This window comes from Rutidosis leptorrhynchoides, chromosome 4 (assembly GCF_046630445.1).
Source record: "Rutidosis leptorrhynchoides isolate AG116_Rl617_1_P2 chromosome 4, CSIRO_AGI_Rlap_v1, whole genome shotgun sequence".
In the NCBI taxonomy this organism is placed as follows: domain Eukaryota; kingdom Viridiplantae; phylum Streptophyta; class Magnoliopsida; order Asterales; family Asteraceae; genus Rutidosis; species Rutidosis leptorrhynchoides.
The window spans coordinates 478332953-478360582 of record NC_092336.1 but is presented as its reverse complement, the minus strand read 5'-3'; the positions used below and the strand labels follow the sequence as shown (position 1 = coordinate 478360582).

The 27630-nt window shown below is 37.7% G+C and overlaps 2 protein-coding genes, 1 long non-coding RNA gene and 1 other non-coding gene across 4 annotated transcripts; 2 read left to right on the top strand and 2 right to left on the bottom strand.

Moving 5' to 3' along the window:
* The first annotated feature begins 16170 nt into the window (after nt 1–16170).
* Nucleotides 16171–17413, top strand: LOC139842324 (uncharacterized). The gene is made up of 3 exons (XM_071832474.1): nt 16171–16182; nt 16267–16873; nt 17232–17413. Exons 1-3 carry the CDS (start codon nt 16171–16173, stop codon nt 17411–17413), a joined length of 801 nt encoding a protein of 266 aa, XP_071688575.1.
* Nucleotides 17414–19248: 1835 nt separating this feature from the next.
* Nucleotides 19249–19322, bottom strand: TRNAV-AAC (transfer RNA valine (anticodon AAC)). Its single transcript has one exon. It is a non-coding gene; the product is annotated as a tRNA-Val (tRNA).
* Nucleotides 19323–19433: 111 nt separating this feature from the next.
* LOC139844548 (uncharacterized) lies at nt 19434–21835 on the top strand. Its single transcript, XM_071834770.1, has 9 exons — nt 19434–19618; nt 19718–19789; nt 20166–20245; nt 20331–20430; nt 20521–20574; nt 20925–21100; nt 21205–21262; nt 21386–21507; nt 21576–21835. The coding sequence occupies exons 1-9, from the start codon at nt 19439–19441 to the stop codon at nt 21730–21732; spliced, it is 999 nt and encodes a 332-aa protein (XP_071690871.1). The 5' UTR covers nt 19434–19438; the 3' UTR covers nt 21733–21835.
* Nucleotides 21836–23838: 2003 nt separating this feature from the next.
* Nucleotides 23839–26137, bottom strand: LOC139844682 (uncharacterized). Its single transcript, XR_011758063.1, has 3 exons — nt 25981–26137; nt 25380–25487; nt 23839–24493 (listed from the first exon to the last, which is right to left on the bottom strand). It is a non-coding gene; the product is annotated as an uncharacterized lncRNA (long non-coding RNA).
* Between the last annotated feature and the right edge of the window lie 1493 nt (nt 26138–27630).

Sequence of the window (27630 nt, the reverse complement as noted above, 5' to 3'; positions counted from 1 at the left end):
AGTAATGCAACTAGATACATGTACCACAAAATCATCATATAGTAACAGAAATTAAACAACACTAAGTTCCATTCATTAAATTAGAAAGTTGCATACATCCGCATACGGTTCGTACAATACATTAGTAAAACATGAAACTACAAACGGGATTACATAATGAAATCTAATACAATAGCCCTATGGTGACGGTGGGTAAAGGATGTCCATTATGTGGGACACCTGGTCCTCGAGCTCAGTTACCCAAGCACGGAGGATATGCACTTCCCTCGTTAGTTCCTCGATGACGGGGGATGCTAGTGGGGCAGGCGGTGCAGATGGTACAGGTGGAGCTGGTGGTGCAGATGATACTGGTGGAGCTGGTGGTGCAGACGGTTCAGCACCAAAAGTAGACGGTGCGTAATGGGAAGCCTTACGCACGAATGGATCGGCATGGTAAGGCACAACCCGCTTACGGGCGGTAACCCTAACCAACTGTCCGCGTGCGTCCGCGAATGGTCTACCTCCGTTAACCCCCGGAATAACAGTACCATCGAAACGATACCGCTTCTTTGGCAGAGTAGAGGACGGCTGCACGGGCGGCTCCTGAAGGTCCTCGTCGGAATCCTCGTCGGAATCCTCCTCGCTAAAGTCATCGGATGATGAGTCGTCTGAATCATCTGAGGGTGGATCTGCTCGACCGGTGGTCATCAGTCGATATCTGCTAGGCGGAATCAGCACGACACGTCCATCAGCAAGGCGTCTGACCCAATGTCCTCTCTCATTACGGAAAGGACCGTCCTCATTTCCCCCAGGAATCACAGCACCACCGGAATGGTGCTATGGCTCTGGGAGTCCTGGGCTAGGTGGAGCTGGAATCTCCTCTGGGTCCCCGTCTCCATCTGAGATGATCATCAGGTCAGGTGCGTGGCTACTGTCCCCAGAGGACGAATCGCCAGAGTCACTGGAGGGTAGCGATGATGGGATCTGTGAGTCAGCAGCAGTAGTAGGCGAGGCGGCAAATGAATCTGAGTCGCTCTCCAAGTCAATGATGATGGGCGGGATATCCGACATCTGAACAAGGAAAAATAACTTTTTCCATGTCAGTATGTGACGCCCCGTACTAAATCATCATGTACGGACCATCAACAACAGGATCATTACAAGGTTAAGTACTATATGTGTTTTCAAAACAGAGTTTACATTCATAAATAAAAGTGACGTCATAACATACGTCAATTGTTTTACAAATCAAAAGTATGCTTCGCTAAGTAGAAGCATTAAATAAGTGTACGTGACCATAATGGTCGTTACATAACATAAGTTCATAAGTAAAAAGTTTGAATGCAAGATAAGTAGTCATGCGATAACAACTCTAGGCAGCGGGTTCTACAGCACGACTAGTAAGATAGCGGAAGCAACTTCAAGCACCTGAGAAAATACATGCTTAAAAAGGTCAACACAAGGTTGGTGAGCTATAGTTTAAGTATAACAGTAATGTAAGTAGGCCACGAGATTTCAGTGCTACAACGAGCGTTTCAAAAGTATGTAAAAGTATATGCTTAACCGTGGGCACCCGGTAACTAACTTAACGTTTAATGTACCCCCTTAAAGTGCACTTGGCAAGTGCGTATAACCTCGAAGTATTAAACACTCGTTAAATACTAGCGCTACTAGCCCGAGTGGGGATGTCAAACCCTATGGATCCATATCTAAGATTCGCGTTCACGGTTCAAAAACCAATGATTAAACGTTACCGAGCTAAAGGGAATGTTTCTGCCGTTATATAACCCACACATATATAAAGTTTAAGTACTCGTGCCTAGTATGTAAAACATAAAATCCGCATGTATTCTCAGTTCCCAAAATAAGTTAAAGTAAAAAGGGAATGCTATAACTCACAATGATTAGTAGTAATGGTAAGGTAGTAGTCGGAAAGTGGTGTGCAAGTAACGGTCCAAACGTCCTCAACCTAAGTCAAATAGCACTAAGTCAATAAGTCGTCTCAAAAGGTTTACAAGTACGTAATTAAGGTCATAAGGGTCATCATCAATCATCATTAAACAAAAGGTAACAAGTAAGACTCGTTTATGAAAGTCGTTTAAAACAAAGGCTGACTTCGGTCAGCCACCACGGCCTCTACCCTTACTGAATTAAGGTGAGACCAGTGGTCATGGCTCCGTCTATGAGTCCCTTAAGTGTGGTAAAATTTACAGAAGCAAACTCGTCTTGGTTTGACCGTGGCGACGGTCTAAGTGCGAGTAGGTCAGAAATTTCTGCACAACGTTAAAGGACATGGTAACGATCGGAGGGCCATAAATCCTAAACCGTAACTCGGATTAAGACGAGTCCTATATGAAAAGTTATCTACTCGAAAAGTTCTATCTAAAAATAAAGGTTAGAACAGCCCAGGTCTGCTGGTTTGTTCCAGAAGCAGTAGGTCAGAAACTTTTGGACAGAATGCAGTGGGTTTTCAAGGGTTCCGGTGATCTTGGTGTTGGATGCTCATCATGGTTCTCATCCTTGATGCGTCTAGCTTCAAGTGCACCACTCATGGATGTGTATACATCATCTTAACCAAGATTTGTCCATCATAACCTTAGTGCAAGTCTAAGACATGAATTTGATGAACCAAAGTTACATCAAGTCCTAGATCTACACACACATGAACTTTTAAAACAATAATAAGTTACAAACTTGAATTGAACTTAAGTAAGCAAGATCTTAGCTTGTAGAACATAGTTCTTAGTTAGGTCTTGAAGATTCAAGACTCAAAGTCTAGATCTATAGTTCTTAAGTCAAATCAACACAAGTTAGAGAGTTTAAAGTGTTGTTCTTGAACTAACAAGTTAGATCCAAGAAATATAAGATCAAGATTAACTAGTAATCATGACCAAGGTTACATGTAAGTTTAGGAACAAGTTCATGAACACTAAGAAAGATCACAACCAAGTGTTGGATCCATGATACTTGCACCAAAGTGTAAGCTCTTGTTGGTTTCATGTCCTTGTTCAAATGTGTAGTAAGCAACTAACAATAAGAAATAAAGAAAATGAATGATAAGCCTAAACCAACCATGAAGGTGGTATTCTAGTAACATACAACAAACAAGAACACAAGTAACAATTATAAAGATTATAAACTTTAAATCTTTTGAAACAAAATATGTAGAACATAACTAGATAGATTATGTTCTTGGATGTTCTTGATAAATACAAGATATTATGAAGAATCAAAACTAGGAAGTTAGATTCTTGAAAGTTAGTAAGTAAGTAACAACAACATGTAACAAGAATCAAACAACAAACAAAGATTGATGATGATGAATGCTTATGAAATCAGTTTTTACCAACAAAGAAAAGAAGAAAAGAAGTTGTTTCAAACACTTACAAGTATGAGAGAAAAAGAGAAGAAAGTTTGAGGGAATTTGCAAGTAAAGTGTGTGTGTTTTTGAGAGAGCATACAAGTGAGAGTAATGAAGGAAAAATGAAATCAAAACACCACTAAATGGTCTTCATGGATTCGGCATTCAGCAGAAAAGAGAGGGGGAGAGGTTAAGTTTAATGGTTATTAGCATGTAAAGTTCATAAAGGTGGATATAAGAGTTGATTTCATGGGGATTATGTGTCAACTAGATTCCAAGTCTTCCTAAACCAACTAGTTGCATGTTAAATGGTACTTACAAGTTGCAAGAGTGGGCTAAAGGTTCATTAATAAATGTAGGGTGGGCTTATAAGCCCAAGTTCAAGAGTCCATTTACTAATCAAAGCCCAAGTTCAAATAAATCACAAGTTAAACCAATTAAAGCCCAAGTAACTAACTAATAGCCTTAGTTAATTAAAATGATTAATAAAATTAATCATGAATGTAAATAATACTTGAAAATATTATTCGTGCAAGTTCTGGGTGTCACAAAGACGTTTCGTGCATTTAAAGTTCAAGTACGGGCAATTAAAGCAACATGTAAATGTAATAACATACATTCTTTTAATCAAGCGTATTAATAATAATAATTATTAATAAATAACGTTGGAAAAACTAGGGTCGTTACATTACCCACCTGTTAAAGAAAATTTCGTCCCGAAATTTAAGCTGAAGTAGATGGAGGAGTCGGGAAAAGATGAGGATATTTCCGCATCATTTGATCATCTCGTTCCCAAGTAAACTCAGGTCCTCGTTTGGCATTCCATCGTACTCGTACAATCGGAATCTTGTTGCGTTTCAAAGTTTTGATCTCACGATCCATAATCTCAACAGGTTCCTCCACAAAGTGGAGTTTGTCATCAATAGTAAGTTCTTCCAATGGTATGATGAGTTCGGGTGCAGCAAGACACTTCTTCAAGTTTGACACATGGAAGGTAGGATGAACTGAGCTCAATTGTGCTGGTAGATCCAAACGGTATGCAACTGGTCCAACACGTTCCAAGATCTCGAAAGGACCAATGTATCGTGGGTTCAACTTTCCACGTTTTCCAAAACGGATCACACCTTTCCAAGGTGCAACCTTCAACATTACACGATCCCCAACATTAAATTCAAAGTCTTTCCGTTTAAGATCGGCATAGCTCTTTTGGCGATCACGGGCAGTCTTAAGTCTAGCTTGGATCTGAGCAATCTTCTCCGTGGTTTCGTGAACTACCTCGGGTCCGGTGATTTGCCTTTCGCCTACTTCGGCCCAACAAATAGGAGATCGGCACTTACGACCATACAATGCTTCAAAAGGTGCAGCATTAATGCTTGAGTGATAACTGTTGTTGTACGAGAATTCGGCGAGTGGCAAATGCCTTTCCCAGGCCTTTCCAAAATCAATGACACATGCACGCAGCATGTCCTCCAAGGTCTGAATCGTTCGTTCACTTTGCCCGTCAGTCTGAGGATGATAAGCAGTACTCATGTCAAGACGAGTTCCCATGGCTTCTTGCAAAGAACGCCAAAATCTGGAAGCAAAACGGGGATCGCGATCGGAGATGATTGATAAAGGTACACCATGACGAGATACAACCTCTTTGATGTACAGCTGAGCAAGTCTTTCCATTGTATCAGTTTCCTTCATCGCTAGGAAGTGTGCAGATTTGGTGAGGCGGTCAACAATAACCCAAATAGTATCGCATCCGCCCACCGTCTTCGGCAGCTTAGTAATGAAATCCATTGTGATCCTTTCCCACTTCCATTGTGGGATTTCCGGCTGTTGAAGTAACCCAGAAGGTCTCTGATGTTCGGCTTTAACCTTCGAGCAAGTCAAACACTTACCAACATAAGTCGCAACGTCCTTCTTAAGATTCGGCCACCAATACTGTTCTTTAAGGTCGTGGTACATCTTACCTGCACCAGGGTGAATCGAATATCTCGATTTGTGTGCTTCATCAAGTATCAGGCTTCGTAGATCTCCATAGTAAGGTACCCAAATTCTTCCGGCATAACATCGGAGTCCAGACTCTCTATCCTCGAATCGAGAGACAAGTATGTTCAAATGCTCGTGAGATATGTTCTCCTCCTTGAGAGCCTCAACTTGGGCTACTCTGATCTGGTTGTTGAGGTTCGAATGGATGGTGATGTTCAGAGCCCTAACACGGAGAGGTGCCGTCCTCTCCTTTCGGCTTAAAGCGTCAGCTACAACATTGGCCTTGCCAGGGTGATAACGGAGTTCACAATCGTAGTCGTTGAGCGTCTCGATCCATCGACGCTGTCTCATATTCAATTGCTTCTGATCGAAGATGTGCTGGAGACTCTTGTGATCGGTGAAGATAGTGCTCTTAGTTCCATACAAATAATGTCTCCACAATTTGAGTGCAAAGACAACGGCTCCAAGTTCAAGATCATGTGTAGTGTAGTTCCGCTCGTGAATCTTCAATTGGCGGGAGGCATAGGCAATAACCTTTGATCGTTGCATCAGTACACAACCAAAACCACTCTTCGATGCATCGCAATAAACAACAAAGTCGTCACTGCCTTCAGGAAGTGATAGGATAGGTGCGGAGGTTAACTTCTTCTTCAAAATTTGGAATGCTGATTCGTGTGTGGGTTCCCAAATGAACTTCTTGCCCTTGTGAGTCAGTGCGGTCAAAGGACGCGCAATCAGAGAAAATCCTTCGATAAACCTTCGATAATAACCGGCGAGACCTAGAAATTGGCGAATATGCGTTGGAGTAGTGGGGGTCTCCCACTTGCTGATGGCTTCAATCTTGGCGGGATCAACTTTGATACCCTGGTCGCTCACAACATGACCCAAAAACTGTACTTCCTTCAACCAAAATTCGCACTTGGAGAATTTGGCATAAAGTTGCTCTTGTCTTAAGAGTTCAAGCACTAGCCGAAGGTGTTGCTCATGTTCTTCTTCGCTCTTAGAGTAGATGAGGATATCATCTATGAAGACGATAACAAACTTATCCAAGTAAGGCTTGCATACACGATTCATGAGATCCATGAACACGGCAGGTGCATTTGTCAAACCGAATGGCATCACGAGGAACTCATAATGACCATAACGGGTCCTGAATGCAGTTTTCATCACGTCACTTTCCTTCACCCTCAGCTGGTGATATCCGGATCGCAAATCGATCTTTGAATAAACGCTCGATCCTTGTAGTTGATCAAAAAGATCATCAATTCGTGGAAGAGGATATCGATTCTTGATAGTCAATTTGTTGAGTTCACGGTAGTCGATACACATACGGAAGGATCCATCCTTCTTCTTTACAAACAACACAGGTGCGCCCCAAGGCGAGAAGCTTGGTTGGATAAACCCTCGATCTAATAGCTCTTGTAGTTGACTCTGTAATTCTTGCATCTCGGAAGGTGCGAGTCTATAAGGTGCGCGAGCTACAGGTGCAGCTCCTGGCACTAAATCAATCTGAAACTCTACTGCCCTCGGTGGCGGTAATCCAGGCAGTTCTTCGGGAAAGACATCGGAAAACTCGTTCACAATACGCACATCGTTCACGTTCTTCACCTCAGTTTCTACCGCTTTCACATGTGCTAGGACAGCAAAGCGTCCCTTCTTCATAATCTTTTGCGCTTTCACGCAACTAATGAGGTTCAACTTCGAGGTACATCTCTCTCCAAAGATAACCAGTGGTTCGCCATCTCCTTGTGGTATGCGAAGTGCTTTATCTCCACAGATAACATCGGCCTTTATCTTGCTCAACCAATCCATACCGACGATCACGTCAAAACTTCCCAGTTTGATAGGTATTAAATCAATTTCGAAATCTGCACCAGCTATGTTGATAATAGCTCCACGACTAATATGGTCGACCTTTTCAAGTTTTCCATTGGCGACCTCGACAAGCATACTTTCCTTCAAAGGAACTAACGACCAATCTAACTTATCACAAAAATGTCTACACACATAGCTCCTATCGGCACCAGTATCAAATAGGACAGAAGCTAAAAGATTGTTGATCTTGAATATACCTGTCACCAAGTCGGGGTTGTCGCGAGCGTCCCTTGCATTAACGTTGAAGGCTCTAGCACGTGGTGGTCCGCCATCCTTACGCTTGTTAGGACACTCGTTTCTGAAATGGCCCGTCTTTCCACATTCATAACACTTCTTAGGCCCATTGTTGTTGTGGTTTGGCTTCACATTCAAAGTGGTAACCTTGCAATCCTTGCCAACATGTCCAGATCGTTGGCACTTCTCACAGATAACATTGCAATACCCAGTGTGGTGCTTGTAGCACCTATTGCATTGTGGTAGGGTTCCTTTGTAGTTCGGGTTGGTGCGGTTATTGTTGTTGGGGTTGGTGTTGTTGTTGTGCATGTTGTTGTTTTGCCTGAACCCTTCATGTCGTTTTGCCGGGTTTTGATCATAGTTCCTACCCCTGTTGTTGTTGTGGTTGTTGTCCCATTTCCTCTTTTCACCACTAACAGTTTCAAACTTAGCCTTCTCCGGCTCGTCCAGGATGATTTGATTCAAGAGAGTATGCGCCATGCGCATTGCTTCGGGAACACTTGGCGGTTTGGATGAGGTAACATTACCCTTGATGGACTTAGGAAGTCCCGAGAAGTATTTCTCCAAACGCTTAAATTCGGGGGTGACCATGGTTGGACACATAAGAGCCAATTCCAAAAACCTACGGTTGTAGCTGTTAAGGTCGTTCCCTACAGTTTTCAATTGCATAAATTCGATTTCCATCTTTTGAATCTCGGTTCTCGGACAGTATTCCTCGATCATAGCACATTTAAATTCTTCCCAAGGCGTAGCATACGCCTCATCAATTCCTTGCGCTTGGGCCATGGTATTCCACCATGTGAGCGCGCCATCCGAAAGTGTGCAAGATGCAAATTTTGTTTTGTTAGCCTCAGAACAATTGCTAACCCTGAATACCGATTCCAACTTTTCGAACCATCTGGTGAGACCGACGGGTCCCTCAGTGCCACTGAAGTAGTGTGGCTTGCAGTTTTGGAATTCCTTGTAAGTACACCCATCTCGGACGACAGGTGGATTGACAGGCGGTGGTGGTGGAACTTGGGGTTGTCTTTCAGCTAGTGCAGCAGCGACTCGCTCGTTAATCATTTCCTCAATTTGTGCCGCGGTGGGGATAGATCTCCCGTTGGCCATGATGTTCTATACAAACATTTTGACTCAAGTCAAAATCCATTATGCAAATAATAATAGTACATTATATAACAACCAACATGAAAACAGCACAACACATGTTGATTAAATAACGCAAGCAGATATAGGTACCACAAAACCATGAGATGATAACGTAAGTAGAACACTTGCGCAAGAAGTAAGCAACACAGATTCCATTCATTAATGATAATAAGTTCATACATTACAATAAGTTCGTGCATTACATAAGTGAAATATGAAATTACAAAAGTGATTACAATACAGAATCTAGTACAAAGTCCTACGGCGATGGTGGGTACAAGATGTCCAAAACATGAGCCAACTGCTCCTCGAGCTCAGTAACTCGAGTCTGGAGAATCTCAATCTCCCGCCTCATTTCCTCATTAGAGGAAGGTGACGGGGCAGGTGGTGCTGGCGGTGCAGGTAGAGCCGGTGGTGCTGAAGTGGATGGTCCGGCTCTGGGTGGAGACGGTAATATCTGTGGATCGGCGGGGTACGGCACCAGCCGTTTACGTGCAGTGATCCTACGACGCCGACCATAAGCGTCAGTGACAGTACGACCAGGAATTATGCCAGCGAAGCGATACCGCTTCTTCGGCGGGGTAGAAGGTGCCTGAATCGGTCGGTCAGCGGGATCCTCCTCATCACTGGAGTCGTCAGATGAGGTGTTGTCTGAAGAAGCATCGGTGGAAGAACCGTCGTCTGAATAATGCGGTGGTGGCGCGGGTGGCTCAACATATCCGAAAGCGGCCAACATCTGTCGGTGTCGGCCTGGCGTAATCACGGCTAAGCGGCCGTCGGCAGTGCGTCGGCAAGGTGTGCGCCAGTGATTACGGAAGGGTCCTTCCCCGAACTCCGCGGGGATCTCCATGCCACCAATGCGAGCCAGTTGCCTCAGGGGTCTGGAAGAAGACGCCGGGATAGGCACACTAGAGCTAGCTCCAGAACTAGAGGCGCCGGGGTCGCCAGTGGGTGTCGGGGCCGGAATGTCGGCAGCAGCAGCAGCAGCAACAGGTGCAGCAGTGGGTGGAACAACGGGGCCTGAGCCGCTCGGGATGTCAGTAGGTGGAACGTCCGACATCTGAACAAGGAAAAATAAATTTTCCATGTCAGTATGTCATAAAGCAAGCAAATAATAGGCCAACAGTTTAAATCATGTATAACAATAAGTAGCATGGCAATATCAGTAATCGTACGAAACTAGCATGCAATCGAAAGCAAGTAATAGCATGCAGTAGTGAAATCACGTAGTAGCATACGGCATATAGCAGTAACAGTAAGCAGCAGCATGCAGTAAGTTCAGCGGAAACAAGTAAACTAACAAGTTGTAGATTAGCCCTATTAGTGAATCCTACTCGGGTCGGTCTTAGACTCACTAATGCATCCTAATTCCCTACAACCAATGCTCTGATACCAAATGTGACGCCCCGTACTAAATCATCATGTACGGACCATCAACAACAGGATCATTACAAGGTTAAGTACTATATGTGTTTTCAAAACAGAGTTTACATTCATAAATAAAAGTGACGTCATAACATACGTCAATTGTTTTACAAATCAAAAGTATGCTTCGCTAAGTAGAAGCATTAAATAAGTGTACGTGACCATAATGGTCGTTACATAACATAAGTTCATAAGTAAAAAGTTTGAATGCAAGATAAGTAGTCATGCGATAACAACTCTAGGCAGCGGGTTCTACAGCACGACTAGTAAGATAGCGGAAGCAACTTCAAGCACCTGAGAAAATACATGCTTAAAAAGGTCAACACAAGGTTGGTGAGCTATAGTTTAAGTATAACAGTAATGTAAGTAGGCCACGAGATTTCAGTGCTACAACGAGCGTTTCAAAAGTATGTAAAAGTATATGCTTAACCGTGGGCACCCGGTAACTAACTTAACGTTTAATGTACCCCCTTAAAGTGCACTTGGCAAGTGCGTATAACCTCGAAGTATTAAACACTCGTTAAATACTAGCGCTACTAGCCCGAGTGGGGATGTCAAACCCTATGGATCCATATCTAAGATTCGCGTTCACGGTTCAAAAACCAATGATTAAACGTTACCGAGCTAAAGGGAATGTTTCTGCCGTTATATAACCCACACATATATAAAGTTTAAGTACTCGTGCCTAGTATGTAAAACATAAAATCCGCATGTATTCTCAGTTCCCAAAATAAGTTAAAGTAAAAAGGGAATGCTATAACTCACAATGATTAGTAGTAATGGTAAGGTAGTAGTCGGAAAGTGGTGTGCAAGTAACGGTCCAAACGTCCTCAACCTAAGTCAAATAGCACTAAGTCAATAAGTCGTCTCAAAAGGTTTACAAGTACGTAATTAAGGTCATAAGGGTCATCATCAATCATCATTAAACAAAAGGTAACAAGTAAGACTCGTTTATGAAAGTCGTTTAAAACAAAGGCTGACTTCGGTCAGTCACCACAGCCTCTACCCTTACTGAATTAAGGTGAGACCGGTGGTCATGGCTCCGTATATGAGTCCCTTAAGTGTGGTAAAATTTACAGAAGCAAACTCGTCTTGGTTTGACCGTGGCGACGGTCTAAGTGCAAGTAGGTCAGAAATTTCTGCACAACGTTAAAGGACATGGTAACGATCGGAGGGCCATAAATCCTAAACCGTAACTCGGATTAAGACGAGTCCTATATGAAAAGTTATCTACTCGAAAAGTTCTATCTAAAAATCAAGGTTAGAACAGCCCAGGTCTGCTGTTCTGTTCCAGAAGCAGTAGGTCAGAAACTTTTGGACAGAATGCAGTGGGTTTTCAAGGGTTCCGGTGATCTTGGTGTTGGATGCTCATCATGGTTCTCATCCTTGATGCGTCTAGCTTCAAGTGCACCACTCATGGATGTGTATACATCATCTTAACCAAGATTTGTCCATCATAACCTTAGTGCAAGTCTAAGACATGAATTTGATGAACCAAAGTTACATCAAGTCCTAGATCTACACACACATGAACTTTTAAAACAATAATAAGTTACAAACTTGAATTGAACTTAAGTAAGCAAGATCTTAGCTTGTAGAACATAGTTCTTAGTTAGGTCTTGAAGATTCAAGACTCAAAGTCTAGATCTATAGTTCTTAAGTCAAATCAACACAAGTTAGTGAGTTTAAAGTGTTGTTCTTGAACTAACAAGTTAGATCCAAGAAATATAAGATCAAGATTAACTAGTAATCATGACCAAGGTTACATGTAAGTTTAGGAACAAGTTCATGAACACTAAGAAAGATCACAACCAAGTGTTGGATCCATGATACTTGCACCAAAGTGTAAGCTCTTGTTGGTTTCATGTCCTTGTTCAAATGTGTAGTAAGCAACTAACAATAAGAAATAAAGAAAATGAATGATAAGCCTAAACCAACCATGAAGGTGGTATTCTAGTAACATACAACAAACAAGAACACAAGTAACAATTATAAAGATTATAAACTTTAAATCTTTTGAAACAAAATATGTAGAACATAACTAGATAGATTATGTTCTTGGATGTTCTTGATAAATACAAGATATTATGAAGAATCAAAACTAGGAAGTTAGATTCTTGAAAGTTAGTAAGTAAGTAACAACAACATGTAACAAGAATCAAACAACAAACAAAGATTGATGATGATGAATGCTTATGAAATCAGTTTTTACCAACAAAGAAAAGAAGAAAAGAAGTTGTTTCAAACACTTACAAGTATGAGAGAAAAAGAGAAGAAAGTTTGAGGGAATTTGCAAGTAAAGTGTGTGTGTTTTTGAGAGAGCATACAAGTGAGAGTAATGAAGGAAAAATGAAATCAAAACACCACTAAATGGTCTTCATGGATTCGGCATTCAGCAGAAAAGAGAGGGGGAGAGGTTAAGTTTAATGGTTATTAGCATGTAAAGTTCATAAAGGTGGATATAAGAGTTGATTTCATGGGGATTATGTGTCAACTAGATTCCAAGTCTTCCTAAACCAACTAGTTGCATGTTAAATGGTACTTACAAGTTGCAAGAGTGGGCTAAAGGTTCATTAATAAATGTAGGGTGGGCTTATAAGCCCAAGTTCAAGAGTCCATTTACTAATCAAAGCCCAAGTTCAAATAAATCACAAGTTAAACCAATTAAAGCCCAAGTAACTAACTAATAGCCTTAGTTAATTAAAATGATTAATAAAATTAATCATGAATGTAAATAATACTTGAAAATATTATTCGTGCAAGTTCCGGGTGTCACAAAGACGTTTCGGGCATTTAAAGTTCAAGTACGGGCAATTAAAGCAACATGTAAATGTAATAACATACATTCTTTTAATCAAGCGTATTAATAATAATAATTATTAATAAATAACGTTGGAAAAACTAGGGTCGTTACACAGTAAGTCATATAGCAAGCACGTATTAGGCAAAGTAACTACGACAGTCTAGATCATCTATAGCAGTAAATAGCATGGCAATAATAACAAACCCTACAGAAGTATCATGCAATCGAACGTAGATAGTAGCATGCAGTAGTGAAAACAAGTAGCAGTATACGACATATAGCAGTAAAAGTAAGCAGCAGCATGCAGCAAGTTCCGCAGAAACAAGTAAACTAGCAAGTTGTAGATTAGTCCTATTAGTGAATCCTACTCGGTCTGGTCTAGACTCACTAATGCAACCTAATTCCCTACAACCAATGCTCTGATACCAAATGTGATGCCCCGTACAAAAATAACGTGTACGGATCATCAACAACAGGATCATTACAAGGTCAAACACTATATGCTGTTTTAAAATAAGTTTGCATTCATAAGAAAGGGTGACGTCATAATCAACATCAAAGGTTTTACAAACGATAGTAGGCTTCTACTAATAGAAGCAATTAGCATAAGTACGAGACCCAATGGTCATTACAAATTCATTGTTTCAAAAGTAACATAGTTGTGAATGCAAGGTAAACATTTCATGCAGAGACATCTCTAACAAAAGTAGCGGGAGTTTACACAGCAAGACTACTACAGCAGAAGCATCAAACCTCTAAGCACCTGAGAAAACATGCTTAAAAACATCAACACAAATATTGGTGAGCTATAATTTAAATGTAACAGTAATGTAAGGTAGGCCACGATATTTCAGTATTTCAAAATAGTATGAAAAGTATATGCTCAACCGTGGGCACTTGGTAACTAACTTAACGTAATATCACCCCCTAAAATTACACTTGGCGAGTGCGTAAGTTTACGAAGTATTAAACACCCGTTAAATGTTAGCGCAACTAGCCCGAGTGGGGATGTCAAACCCTATGGATCCATATCTAAGATTCGCTTTCACCGGTTCAAAGACCAATGACTAAACGTTACCGAGCTAAGGGGAAAGTTTATGCCGTTGTATAACCCACACATATATAAAGTTTAAGTACTCGTGCCTAGTATGTAAAACGTAAAAAGCGCATGTATTCTCAGTTCCTAAAATAGTTAAAGTAAAAAGGGATGCTATAACTCACAGTGAAAAGTAGTAAGGTCGGTACGAGGTAAGTAAGCAAGTAGTTGGTCCGGAAGGTCCTCAACCTAAGTCAAAAGTTACTAAGTCAGTAAATCGTTCCCAAAGGTTTAAAAGTATGTAAATTAGGTCTTAATTATCATCATCATCAATAACATAAGTAAAAAGTAAGGTAAGTTTTCAATCAAGAATAGAGATCAAAACAAAGGCTGGCTTCGTTCAGCTACCACGATCTCTATACAAACTGAAATGAGGTGAGACCAGTGGCTATGGCTCCATATATGAGTCCTTTAACCACTGACCAATTTTCAGAACAAAACTCATCTTCCTTTGACCGTGGCGACGGTTTAAGTGCGAGTAGGTCAGAAATTTAGCACAACGTTAAAAGGGCATAGTGACTTTCGGAACGCCATAAATCCTAAACTGTAAATCGGATTAAGACGAGGCCTAAACAGAAAATCATCTACTCGAACCAAAATAACTGTAAATCAGCTTTCCAGTAGCCCAAGGAGTTTTATCAGACCCATAAAATAGTAAGTAAAGTGCTCCTGTGGATTCTTGGTGCTTGATGCTCATCACGGTTCTCATCCTTGATGCTTGTAGCTTCAAGTGTACAACTCGTTGATGTGTTTGCATCATCTTTACCAAGTTTTGACCATAATGACACTAGTGTATGTCTAAGATATGTAGCACAACTCATTTAAGGGTTGTAAGAAGGTTGATGAACCAAAGTTATATCAAGATCTTAGATCCGACACATACATGAGTTCTAATAGTAATATTAAACTATAAACTTGAATGTAAACTAAATAAACAAGATCTTAAGTTGTAGAACTTAGATCTTAGTTAGATCTTGAAGATCCTAGACTAAAAAGTCTAGATCTAGTGTTCTTAAGTTAAACCCTAAGTTATGGAACTTGGATCTTTACTTTAATAAAACCATAAGTTATGAAACTTAGATTTTAATCTTGTAGAATGTATATATAAGCTTATAAGCTTTTGTTTTAGACAAAATTAGAAGACCATAAGTTATAGAAACTTAGATCCAACATAAGTGTTTAAAGTTATAACTAGAAAGTTAAACTTCCATGTTCTTGAACTTACAAAGTTTAAACTTTAGTTTCAAGAAAAATGAGATCAAGTTTAACTAGTAACACTTGATCAAAATAATAAAGTCACGAATTTAAGTACATACAAAAGGAAGAAATAAATTGAAGCTACAAGTAACAAGTTCATGTTTGTTTCATACTTAAGAAGATTCAAGCCAAAACTTGGATCTTAAGAAAATAAACCTTAAGTTTACAAAACATGAACACAAATAAGATCCTAAGCTTATGAACTTTAGATCTTTATAATATTTCAAGTGTAGAACCATAAGCTAACAAGCTTAGATCCTTGTTCTTGACTTCTCATCAAACAAAGGATGGAAGAAGCAAGATTACATGAAGATGCAAACTATAAAGTTTGATCTTTAACAACAAACAACAACAAGTAAATTGATGATGAACTTGGCGGTTTTTAAAGGAGAAAGAAGAAAGAAAAATAAAGTTTTTCACTTATAATTTAGAGAGAAAAGTTGAGAGAAAGAAGTGGTGTAAGTATGGTGTGTGTAAAATGAAGTAATACTAGCAAATAAGTAACACAAAAAAAAAAAAATTGAACTCCCTCCCCACCATAGGCCGGCGGTTTTTGGGCTCCCAAAGGGGGGTGGTCAACTTGATCTTTCATGTGTGGGAGAGTGTTGTATGCTAGAAAGAGTATAAGGTTAAATGCATGGGAAAGAGGTGCATGCATGCTTGAGACATTCTTGTCTCCAACACTTAATTAATCTATGTTTAACCTTAATAAATCACTAGTAATATGATGGACTCACTAACTAGTCCATTAAGTGGTGTAGGGTGGGCCTTGATAGTCCAAGTCCAATAATATAAGCCCAAGTATAAGTAAGCAACAAATTAGTAATAAGCCCAAGTAATTAACTACTTACATTAGTTAATTAGAAATAATTAATAATAATTAATTATGAACGTAAATAATATTCAAAATATTATTCGTGAAAATGTCAATTACGGTAACAAGTAAAATGTCAATTACGGTCGTTACAAGTAAAATGTCAATTACGGTAACAAGTAACTTGTCGGGACATTGAAATGTCAATTACGGTAACAAGTAAAATGTATAAGAATACATTTAGTGCAACGCAAGTATTAATAATAAATATCAATAATATAAGTCGGAAAATTCAGGGTCGTTACAAAGGGACACCTGCAGAGAGAACTAGGGTAAAAGAAAGATATAAAGAAGCTAAAAGAGAAGCAAAGAAGGCCGTAGCAATTGCAAAAGACAAAGCTTATGAAGATTTATATAGGAAACTAGACTCTATAGAGGGAGCCAATGACATATATAGAATAGCTAAAGCTAGGGAGCGAAGAGGCAGGGACTTAGTTAACGTCAAATATATCAAGGATGAAGCAGGCCAAAATATAGTGAGAGAAGACCTTATTATGAAAAGATGGGAAGAGTATTTTGCATCCCTTTTTGGTAGGGAAAGAACAGAGCGGAACGGGGAACTCCACAAGGTTCGTAAATATCAAAACAACTGTTTCTGCATGAGGATTAACCAAGAGAAAGTTAGATCAGCCCTACGAATGATGGGGAGAAACAAAGCAGTAGGACCAGACCAAATTCCGATTGAGGCGTGGAGGTGCCTGGGAGGCGATGGGGTTAGATGGTTGACAAAACTTTTCAACACGACGTTTAGAAGCGCAAAGATGCCTATGGAATGGAGACTCAGTGAGGTCATTCCCATCTACAAGAACAAGGAAGATGCACAAATATGTAGTAATTACAGAGGCATAAAGTTACTTAGTCATACTATGAAGCTTTGGGAGAGAGTGATTGAGACGAGGCTCCGACACGAGATAAAGGTTTCAGAAAACCAATTCGGTTTCATGCCAGGACGCTCGTCGATGGAGGCGATTCACATCGTTAGAAGCCTTATGGAGAAGTATAGGGAAAAACAAAAGAACCTACACATGGCGTTCTTAGACTTGGAAAAGGCTTATGAATGTGTCCCGCGCGAGCTGATTTGGAAGACTCTTAATGCTAAGGGTGTCCCAAGTAGATATATAAGAACTATTGGAGATATGTACGATGGGGCGAAGACTCGCGTACGCACGACAATAGGAAACACAGAGTTTTTCCCCTGTAGAGGTAGATTTACATCAGGGATCGGCCCTTAGCCCATATCTTTTCGCTTTGATCCTAGACGAACTAACTAAGAGGATACAAGATAACATCCCATGGTGCCTAATATTCGCCGACGATATTGTTTTAGTTTCGGACTCCCAGGATGAGCTTAACAGAAGGCTAGAGCAATGGATGACTGCCTAGAATCAAATGGCCTACGGATTAGTAGACTTAAATCGGAGTACCTTAGATGCGATTTCAAGACGAGCGAAGAAGAACAAGAGGATTTAGTGGATGTCAGAATTGGGGATCAAATTTTACCTTCACAAGAGTCCTTTAGATATTTAGGCTCGATGCTTCACAAATCGGGAAGGATAGAAGAGGACGTGACGCATCGTATACGAGTAGGATGGTTGAAGTGGAGGGCAACGAAAGGGGTGTTGTGCGACAAGAAGGTACCCCTTAAATTGAAAGGAAAATTTTTCAAGGTGGCAATCAGACCGGCCATGTTGTACGGCTCAGAGTGTTGGCCAATGACGAAAGCCCAAGAGAGGAGGATGGAGGTGGCAGAAATGAGGATGCTTAGGTGGACGTGTGGTAAGACCATGCTAGATATGATACCAAATGGAGTTTTTAGGGAGAACTTGGAAGTTGAAAACATAACCAACAAGTTGAGGGAAGGACGACTTAGATGGTTCGGGCATGTTATGAGGCGCCCACATTTAGCCCCGGTTAGGAGAGTCGAGACCCTCGTTGTTGGGGGCGTAAGGAGAAGGGGTAGACCCAGACGTAGGTTGGAGGATAGATTGAAGCTTGACATGAAGGAGCTCTTATTGACCGAGGACATGACTTCTGATAGGAATTTGTGGAGGAGTAGAATTAGAATAGATAACTAGGTTCTACATATTGTTTATTTATTTTATATATTTATATTATTTTTCCTGCCTACTTGCTTGTGTGCACTCCATATATGTTTATTATTATGTCTTTTTTTTTTCGTGGGACTTTACGTATTGGCTGTACATGTTTTATGGATATAAAATATATCTATACTTATTGTAGCATATTCACATGCTTTATTGCACTATATGCTTACATGTTTGTATTACATTATATAGCAATTAAATTATACGTACTTACATATCTCATGTTTTTATGCTAACATTGTATATTTATTTGTCTATGCTTACATGGTATACCATCTTTTTATACTGCATATTATACCTACATGCTTCTTACCAACATGTTTACGTATACTTATTGTACTTACATGACTTGTTATACTTGCATATTTGACACTCACATATTTTACTTATATGTTATATTACATTATATTGTTACATGTTTTATTTACTTATACATATCGTATTGGAGTATACATTATTCATGATAAAGTTTCTATTTTATCAACTTTACTTGTATATTTCTACTTCACATATCGGAATTCATGGTTCTTTCTGGTCGGAGGTCCCTAGGAAGCAGCCTCTCTGCTCTACAGAATAGGGAGGGACGACTTCCTCTACCTGGGGACCGATAGGTCTCCGTGGGTGGAGGAATGACTTCCCTTTTACTTTAGGGTAGAGGAAAGGACTGTCTACATCTAACCTCCCCCATACTCCCACCTTAGTGGAATTAGGTATTGTTATTGTTGTATTTGTTGTATGTTTTATGTTGACATGGGCTCCCTTTATTTTAACTTGTTTTTTTGTTTCAATGTTTGAGCTCTTTTATGTTTTTATTATGTTAGTTGAGCTTGGTTGTTTTCTCACGATTTGTAAGTGTGTTGGGGGCTTGGGGCTTCAAATATTTGATGAAGTCTCACACGGTTATAATGTTTTCGTTTTTTTGAAAAATATATAGAGATACAATAGTATATTGTAAATGAATATTTGGGCTTTGTTGTCTCAAAGCGTAGAAAGTCACCCAAAATATGAAGAAAAAAAAAAAACCACAATCAGCAATTATGGGCCTGTTTTACTTTTTATAGTGATAGTGATAGTGATCATCTCTATCGATTTATAGAGAAGAAAAAAAACTAATGGCTTCGCCCGGGTTCGAACCGGAGACCTTCAGTGTGTTAGACTGACGTGATAACCAACTACACCACGAAACCTTTTTGTTGTTCTTATTTTATATAACATATATTATTGTCATCTTATAATTACAGTTAAAAATTCTCAGTTTGCTGAAACTTGAGCTTGAAACGAAGATATTACGGAATAATAAATAATGGCGACAGTGAGATTAATAAATTCACTCTCAATTACGCCATTAATTTCCACTTCTCGCAATTTACTCATTAATTCAAAATCTGTGTTTTGTAAAGCTTCAAACGCTGCTGCTGCTGACATGGCAACCACCACAAAAATCATCGATTCACATTTACACGTTTGGGCATCTCCACAAGAGGTTATATTTCGTTCTATTTGATTATTCCTTGTTAGCTTTTTTTGAAAATAAATGCATTTATTTATTCTAATTTAAATACTGTTATTAATTTATTTGCAGGCTATGAATAAATACCCTTACTTTCCTGGTCAGGAACCATCGTTGCGTGGTAATTTTGATTTTTTACTCGATGTAAGTTCCGAATTAATTAATTTTAATATTACACTTAATCCATGTATTCAGCTTACAATTTATTTTAATTCAGGGAAATTAAGTTTAATGTCATTTCCTTTGTGCAATATTAGTAAACCCTTAAATATAAAGTGTAGAATACCTTTTTGTGCACTAACTTGTATCTATGATAATATTGTGATCCGATTATATATGAAGAGTAAGAGTTCTAACTTAACTTTTACTAATAATTGTCGATTTAAAATAGTTGTCAATTTAATCAAGGAGTATGAGAGTATCAGATTATGTGAAATGGATTAGTATAATCATTAATCATTATTATGTGTACTTTCTATTTCATATACAATTGTTTTGTATTTGCTATTGTGTTACATAGTGTATGGGAGAAGCAGCTGTAGATGGTGCACTAATTGTGCAGCCGATTAATCACAAGTTCGATCATTCATATGTAACAAGGTCCAAAAACTTTTATTATCGTCATTATTATATTTAGATTATAAGAATGTAGGTGTTTGTGTGAATTCAGTTGTATTGTTGACAGTGTGTTGAAGAAGTATCCATCGAAATTTGTTGGTTGCTGTCTTGCAAATCCAGCAGAAGATGGCAGTGGAATCAAGGAGCTCGAACGTCTAATTCTAGAGGTCTTTTTTTATAGTTTACTAATATATGTATCAAGTATATTTACTAATGAAACTTACATTTACACTAAGTTTTCCTTTTTATATATATAGGATGGTTATCATGCGGTTCGCTTTAATCCATACCTATGGCCATCTGGTCAGCAGGTAGACAGTTAAACCATTTCTTGCTCTACTTTTTGATAGGGTTACGTAAGTTACGTTTCTGAAAGTGCACTGAGATTTAACCAAATTTATGTGATATGTTTCAAACTTCCCGTTATTTATTTGTTTGTATCCAATTACTTATTCACCGGGATACCGACTGGTGTTTTTGTACGTCTGTTTGCAAGTTATTACATGGTCAAGATACATGAAGTTTAATGTTTACAATAGAAACTTTTAAAACTTGATGCATATAATAAAAATTTGGTCAAAAATAGGTGTATGCTCATACGCTCTACCCTTTTTATTATGAAATCTGAACAAGTATCTAACATAAAAAACTATCGTTGCAGATGACAAACGAAATTGGGAAAGCATTGTTTGCGAAAGCAGGAGAGCTTGGAGTACCAGTCGGGTTTATGTGCTTTAAGGGTCTTAATTTGCACATCTCAGAAATCGAGACGTTATGCAGTGAATATCCCAAAACAGTAGTACTACTTGATCATTTAGCTTTCTGCAAACCTCCTATGTGAGCTCCTTTTTTTAAGTTTCAACTTTCACCCCTTAACATTCAGGAATTTCTGTAAAGGTCCCTGGCTTGAGTTTGCTTCTTATATCTGTGCTATCATGTAGAAATGATGAAGAACTGAAAACCTTTTCAGAGCTCTTGGGTTTATCAAGATTCCCACAGGTACTTATGAAACAGCTTTATACAAATTATACGCTGGTGTTTGGTTTGTAGTTGGGGTATCACGAATTCATGTGTTCCTTCAAATTAGTATGACTTACGAGTATAAAATTTCAATTTTGACAGGTTTATGTAAAGTTTAGCGCTCTCTTTCGAGTTTCAAGAAAGCCATTTCCATATGAAGATTTATCTTCACTTCTATCTCAAGTCGTTTCCACCTTTGGGGCCAATCGTGTAATGTGGGGAAGGTAACCGATTATGCTTCATCGGAATAAGTATTGTTATGAATTATATGCTAAACTATATATTGATGCAGCGATTTTCCGTATGTTGTCGAAGAGTGTGGTTACAAAAACGCAAAAGAAGCGGTGAGTCTTATTGCGAATCAAGTACCTCTATCGTCTTCAGACTTGGAGTGGATCATGGGGAAGACTGTTATGGAGCTTTTTCAAGGACAATGGGTTGTTTCTTGAGTTTATATATTTGATTTTATTTATTAGAAAAAATAAATAAATTATAATACTCTGTGCTTCTGATAGACATGAATATTGGAACTATTACAATAGATATAGTTGTCATGAATATTGATTTGCAACAATACCTCCTGCTTCCCTTCCCATCTACTGCCTGATAAGTGATCACATATAAACCATTTAATAACAGGAACAATTAAACAAACAAATTGCAGGCCAAGATCCTCGAGAAGAATCGTTCTCTGTACTAACCAGAGTTTAAAGATGGCTAAATGAGTTCCTCAAACACATATCTCGTTAGTACTTTGAGTTATTGGTAAAAAGTACCTTTCAAGCTAAAAATCGCAAATTCTCCTGGGTACAAATGTAAGGACCTTGAAACACAAATAATGATTTTTGCTATCGCTATGAATCACTTGCCTTCCAACACTAGTTAGCTTTTTTCTTATTACTAGAACACATATCAGCATTTCCCTTATTATTATAATCATTTTATTTGTTATTTACTCCGTATTTATCTAACTCAAAGCTTTCATGACGTCATGTAGATTCACTGATCATCACAACTCCCAGACACGTTTAATAGTAACAAGATTGTAAGTAACCAAAGGGGGTGAATAGTTACTTAATACATTTTTAAAATTTTTTCGATGATCATTAAGATTTAATCAACCTCGATCAACTTAATCAATTCAAACTCAATGTGTGTAGTGTCTTGAAGTAATGCGGAATGTAAAGTAAAGAACATAAACACACGGATCTATAATAGTTCGGGTGGATGTTAACTAATCCACCTTAATCCACTCTCTGATTCACTAATCGGGAGTTTGCTTCACTAAGCCTTTCTCTAAACTCGGTGGAGATCCGTTTTACAAATCTTGTACTCCTTGTAGACAACAAACATAATCTTTCTATCCATTCGAAAGATTACCTCTAGCTTAGATCAACTTGTCTTCACCTTGGACAAGTATCAATCCCCAATGGAATAAATCAACTTCCTAGTTCCCTTTAAGGAATATGATAACTAAGCTAGCTTATGCTTCTAGTTACAAAGTACACGACTCACCCTTTTAGTGATGAAAATCCTAAGACAATTCAAAGGATAATACAACACTAAGTAAACTCATAAAGATAGAAATTTGATAGTAAGTTTACAACGTTTCTACAATCTATGAGATCATAGAACTTCTCTTGTTAATCACAAACATGTAAGAATTAAGATCTTGTGATTCTTTGATGAATTAGAGTCGAAGCATGCAAGAGGGTCAAATCTTCAAAGCTCTCCAAGTCTTGCTATTTATAGAGAGAGACAAAAAAACTAGTCGTTGATGCGGCTCAGACCATTGTTGATATTGCTCAAAATGAACATATTTTTAGTCGCAATATCAACTCGAAACAATAAGTTTTTAATTGTAATTTTGTAATTTTGAATTGTAATTTGTATAAAATAAATAAGAGTGAAGACGGAGTGCGAAAATGAAGATTTAATCAAGAAAATGTCAAAACGCAAGAGAGTACAAGTCAACTGAGCATAAGGTACACATTAACGAAGCTTAAAAATCAGACAAGATCACTAGCAAGCCAGCAACCGAACAAAGATATTGGCATTTGCACTTCAGCCACTGATATTTAAATATGCTAATAAGTTAGGCCAATGCTCCCATTTCTTGTATTTAACTAGTTAAATGACCCGTGGAATCACGGGGTTTGTTAAAATGTACAGTATTAAAAATAAAAATACGTCACTTTATTGACCCATTATGGGTGTGTTTGGCGCAAGAGCTTATGAGAGCTTATGGGAGCTTGAGCTTATGATTTTAATAAGCTCCAAGTAATAAGCTTTGTTTGGTAGACATAAAAAGTAGAGCTTATGAAAATCATAAGCTCTAAAAAAATAAGCTACTTCTAGTAGCTTGTGAAAAAAAGTAGAGCTTATGAACTGAAAAATAAGCTCCAGCTAGTTTACCAAACACTTATAAAAAATAATAAGCTCTAGCTACCATAAGCTCCAGCTCCAGCTACCATAAGCTCCAGCTCCAGCTCTAGCCCTAGCCCATAAGCACCAGCTCCAGCTCTAGCCCATAAGCACCAGCTTCAGCTATAAGCTCCAGCTCCAGCTAGTTTCATCCAAACACACCCTATAAATGAAATAACTCGGTGCATCACAAATTTTGAAAAACAATACCACATCACATAAGATATATACAACCAAATTGACCCATTATCTACCATCTGTACTATTTAGGAACCAATTATGTACTATATACATACTAACCAAATTCATACTCATACCATCTTCTGTTGTACCCCTTGCATCTTTTAACTAAGCAGAATCTGATATAATTAATTCCCTGCATGTACTAATATAACCTCTAACAATTCAAGCACTTCAAAAGCCTCTCTTAAAAATAGAATACGTAGCAAAACAATATGGATATATAAAGTATAGATCAAACTTCCAGCACACAGTTGTCATTAACTCTAATACCCATTTATCTATCTGTTTGACATGCCTGGTACATGTCAAAATGGGTCGGGTTAGTTTAAACAAAGCACATGTCGTCCAATTTTGTATATTTTAAGCGTGTCACAAACGAACACTGAAATTAGAATATGAATCTCAAATGCACTCTTTACATATAGCATAAAATTTTGTTATATTTTATCTCTGAACAGTTGTTAATTATAGGTACGAATATAGTAATACCTTCACACTTTCAACAACTTCCTTGAACTGAGAAAATGAACCACTACCTCAAACCTACAAAATAGCTGTCAAAACCTCAGCAAAGAAAACTATTGATACATAAGAAAACTATTGATACATATATTATAACTAAGTTTTTTTCTCAAATTACCACCAAGTCTTTTTTCTCACGAATGTATTAAAAAAAATCCTTTGTTAAATCCTCTTATATGGGTTTTATTAGAAAGACTTTTGCAAGATTAATTCACAAAATCAACTCAAACATTTCAGTATAGGTGAACGATTTATACTTGAACCAAATTACCCCCATTGTAGGACACTTTTCTCTAAGAAGGCAAAAAATTAATTGATACTAAATTTTTACAGCATACATACTCGTACTAACTCAACTATTCAAACTACTTTTTTTGCATGCAAACCACTACCCGTATTTACAGTCTAATAATTATACAAACATGAACCAAAATCCCACTTTACAAATAGATTGCTTGAAACTCATGATAATCGTTATGTTAGACTATAGAGCTGAGCCAACAACCAGATTTAGTTAAACAATCTTTTATTATGCCGCTATCAAAAAATTAAGAACACGGCTAGATAAGAACCCAACCTTTAGCATAACCATTCATTCAAAATTATGTACTTGTCATTTTGTCAACACCAACTGACCAAAAATCACCTTACAAAAAATTATGCAGAAGGTGACCTTACTCAATGTTGACTTTAGCGAGATTTTTCAAAAAGGCAGTGATAGATTCCATTACTCAATGTTGTTCATTTCCTATCTCACTTTCTACTCAATGTTGGTCCATTTCCTATCTCACTTTCTAGACTCCATAATGCACTTTAAGTTTCTACTTGTTGGTGTAAGTTGCATATTTGACAAAACTACATTACATATTAGCATTGCATTTTGACACTATTATATTACAAATTTTACCTTTAACCAAATTCACTTCGTCATTTCATCGAACACCAGGTGTGCCTTTATTAGTTTTTTCTCTTCGGCATTTCATCGAACGGTTTATCTTCATCGGAGAAAAAAATTCTGCAGAAGGTCAAAAGCTTAACTAATTAAAACATCAAATTAACACAAATCGATCGAAAACAAAAACTTAAAAATATCAAATGCAAACCCCAAACTTAATTAACACCTGCAAAATATGAAAACAACCGTTCTTTCATTTTTCTTTCTTATCACAATGAACATTAACAACTAAAATTAATTGCTCATAGCCTACCAAATACAAACTGGTTTCACTCCCTCTTTTTAAGTTGTAAACAAAACTGAAGAAGGTTGATGATGATTCCTAAAAATGGAATGCGTAAAATAGAAAAGAATTAAGGATTAATATATTGATTCAATAAAATACATATTGTAATCTAACCATTCACCATATGAGCATAACAATACCACCGTATAAACATAAATAGCTAATAGGAACGAAGATGAAGTTACAGATATAACAAAACCCAACAACCCTAGTGAGCGAATTGTAAAAAAAAAATAAAGAATGAAAATAAAAGAAGATACGGAGTACCTTTTTCGCGAGTGTTTCCTATTTTTCTTCAGCAACTGGTATAGAGAAGAAGAATGGTATGGAAAACCTAGTTACGTAAGATGAAGAAGATTCAATAAACACATAGAGTTAGGGTGAGTTAGGGTTGTTTAAATTTGGGCGGTGGTGCAAGCGTGGATTCTAGTTCCAAATCAGTAATGTATAAAAAGAGCCAATTAAAAGAGAGGCATGATTTTTGAGCTGTGTGCATATTTGACAGTAATTAAAACCACACAGTATATTAAAATTTTAAAAACAAATTTTTTTTTTATTTATTTGTTTTTAAATTTTTCTTAATTATAATTATAAATTAAAAATATATCATTTTTTTCTTGATGACATCACTATCCCCATCTCAAAAAATTTCTTTTTTCTTTTGATTTTTTTTAAAGAAGGAAAAATGTTGTTTAATGATGTCATCAAAATAGCCTTTTATAAGATAGTATAGATATAGATAGATATAGATTCCAAAGCTAGTCAACATAAAGGACATATAGAATAAACAAATCAAAATGGAGCAGGTTGTTGTCAAGTATTATAATACAAGATGGAAAATAATTAAAGCTAGTTACAAAAAAATAATGAAAAAGGTGAGGCCAACATGTTTAACTTTTGCTGATATAAGTGAATCTCATTTTCACAATTAGAGAGAAGGGAGCCGAACCTTTTTGGGTTTTGCTGTTCGACGCACACAAAGAGAAGAAAAGAAGCAGAAGAGACGACAAGGTGGACCAATATAATTGTTTGTAAGGAATTAATTATCTGTTGGTTATTATTCAACAATTATATTTAGTACTTATATTTTAAATTTTAATTCTCTGTTTATCACATTGGTTAAAATTATGTACTTTGTTAATTTGATTGTTTGTTCAATTAAAATGATTGTTGGCTAATTCCATAATGTTCGTCTAGATTAATAACCAAGGTATTGGATGTAAATTTATTGATTGTATGTATTATGTGTGATAGTTTTAAGCTTGAATCAAGAACATGCTTATTGATGTTAAAATCATTTGTATCTAGTTAATTGATATGTTGTTAATAAAGAGAACTCTTGTTGATTTATCATATTGATTTACAATCAACTTGTCTTAGATTGATTGTTTACTAAACCGGACCAAGGGGGTAAATTAGATCCAAACGATTAAACGATATAGGGATGAATTGTATGCAATGAACGTTTATACAATTGTTGATAACTATGAACATAGAAGTCAATTTTCAAGCCTTAGAACTAGCTAAGTTATCCGATTACAAATACAAGAACTATAGTGAAAAGGGAACCCTTGATCTTGTAATTGTGTTTGCGTGTTTACTAAAGAGAACTCTTGGTGAATCTAATAGGTAACTTACATACATAATCATTCAATCGGGTCTTAATAACAAAAACATACATCCAATACCAAGGGTAAAAGATCTAGATGAACATTTCGTCTCTTTGATCTAAATCAAACTATCTTACTTGCTTTATTTACAATTGTTTAAAACCAAAAATACCAAAAATATTTCTTTTACTTGTAAACTAGAACTTGTCTTGATTAGCCCATCGTAAAAGGGCAAAACCAAATTATCTTGTACCTTTAGTTTCATTTACTTAGTTAATCATAATATAGTTTCTAATTATAGTTTGAC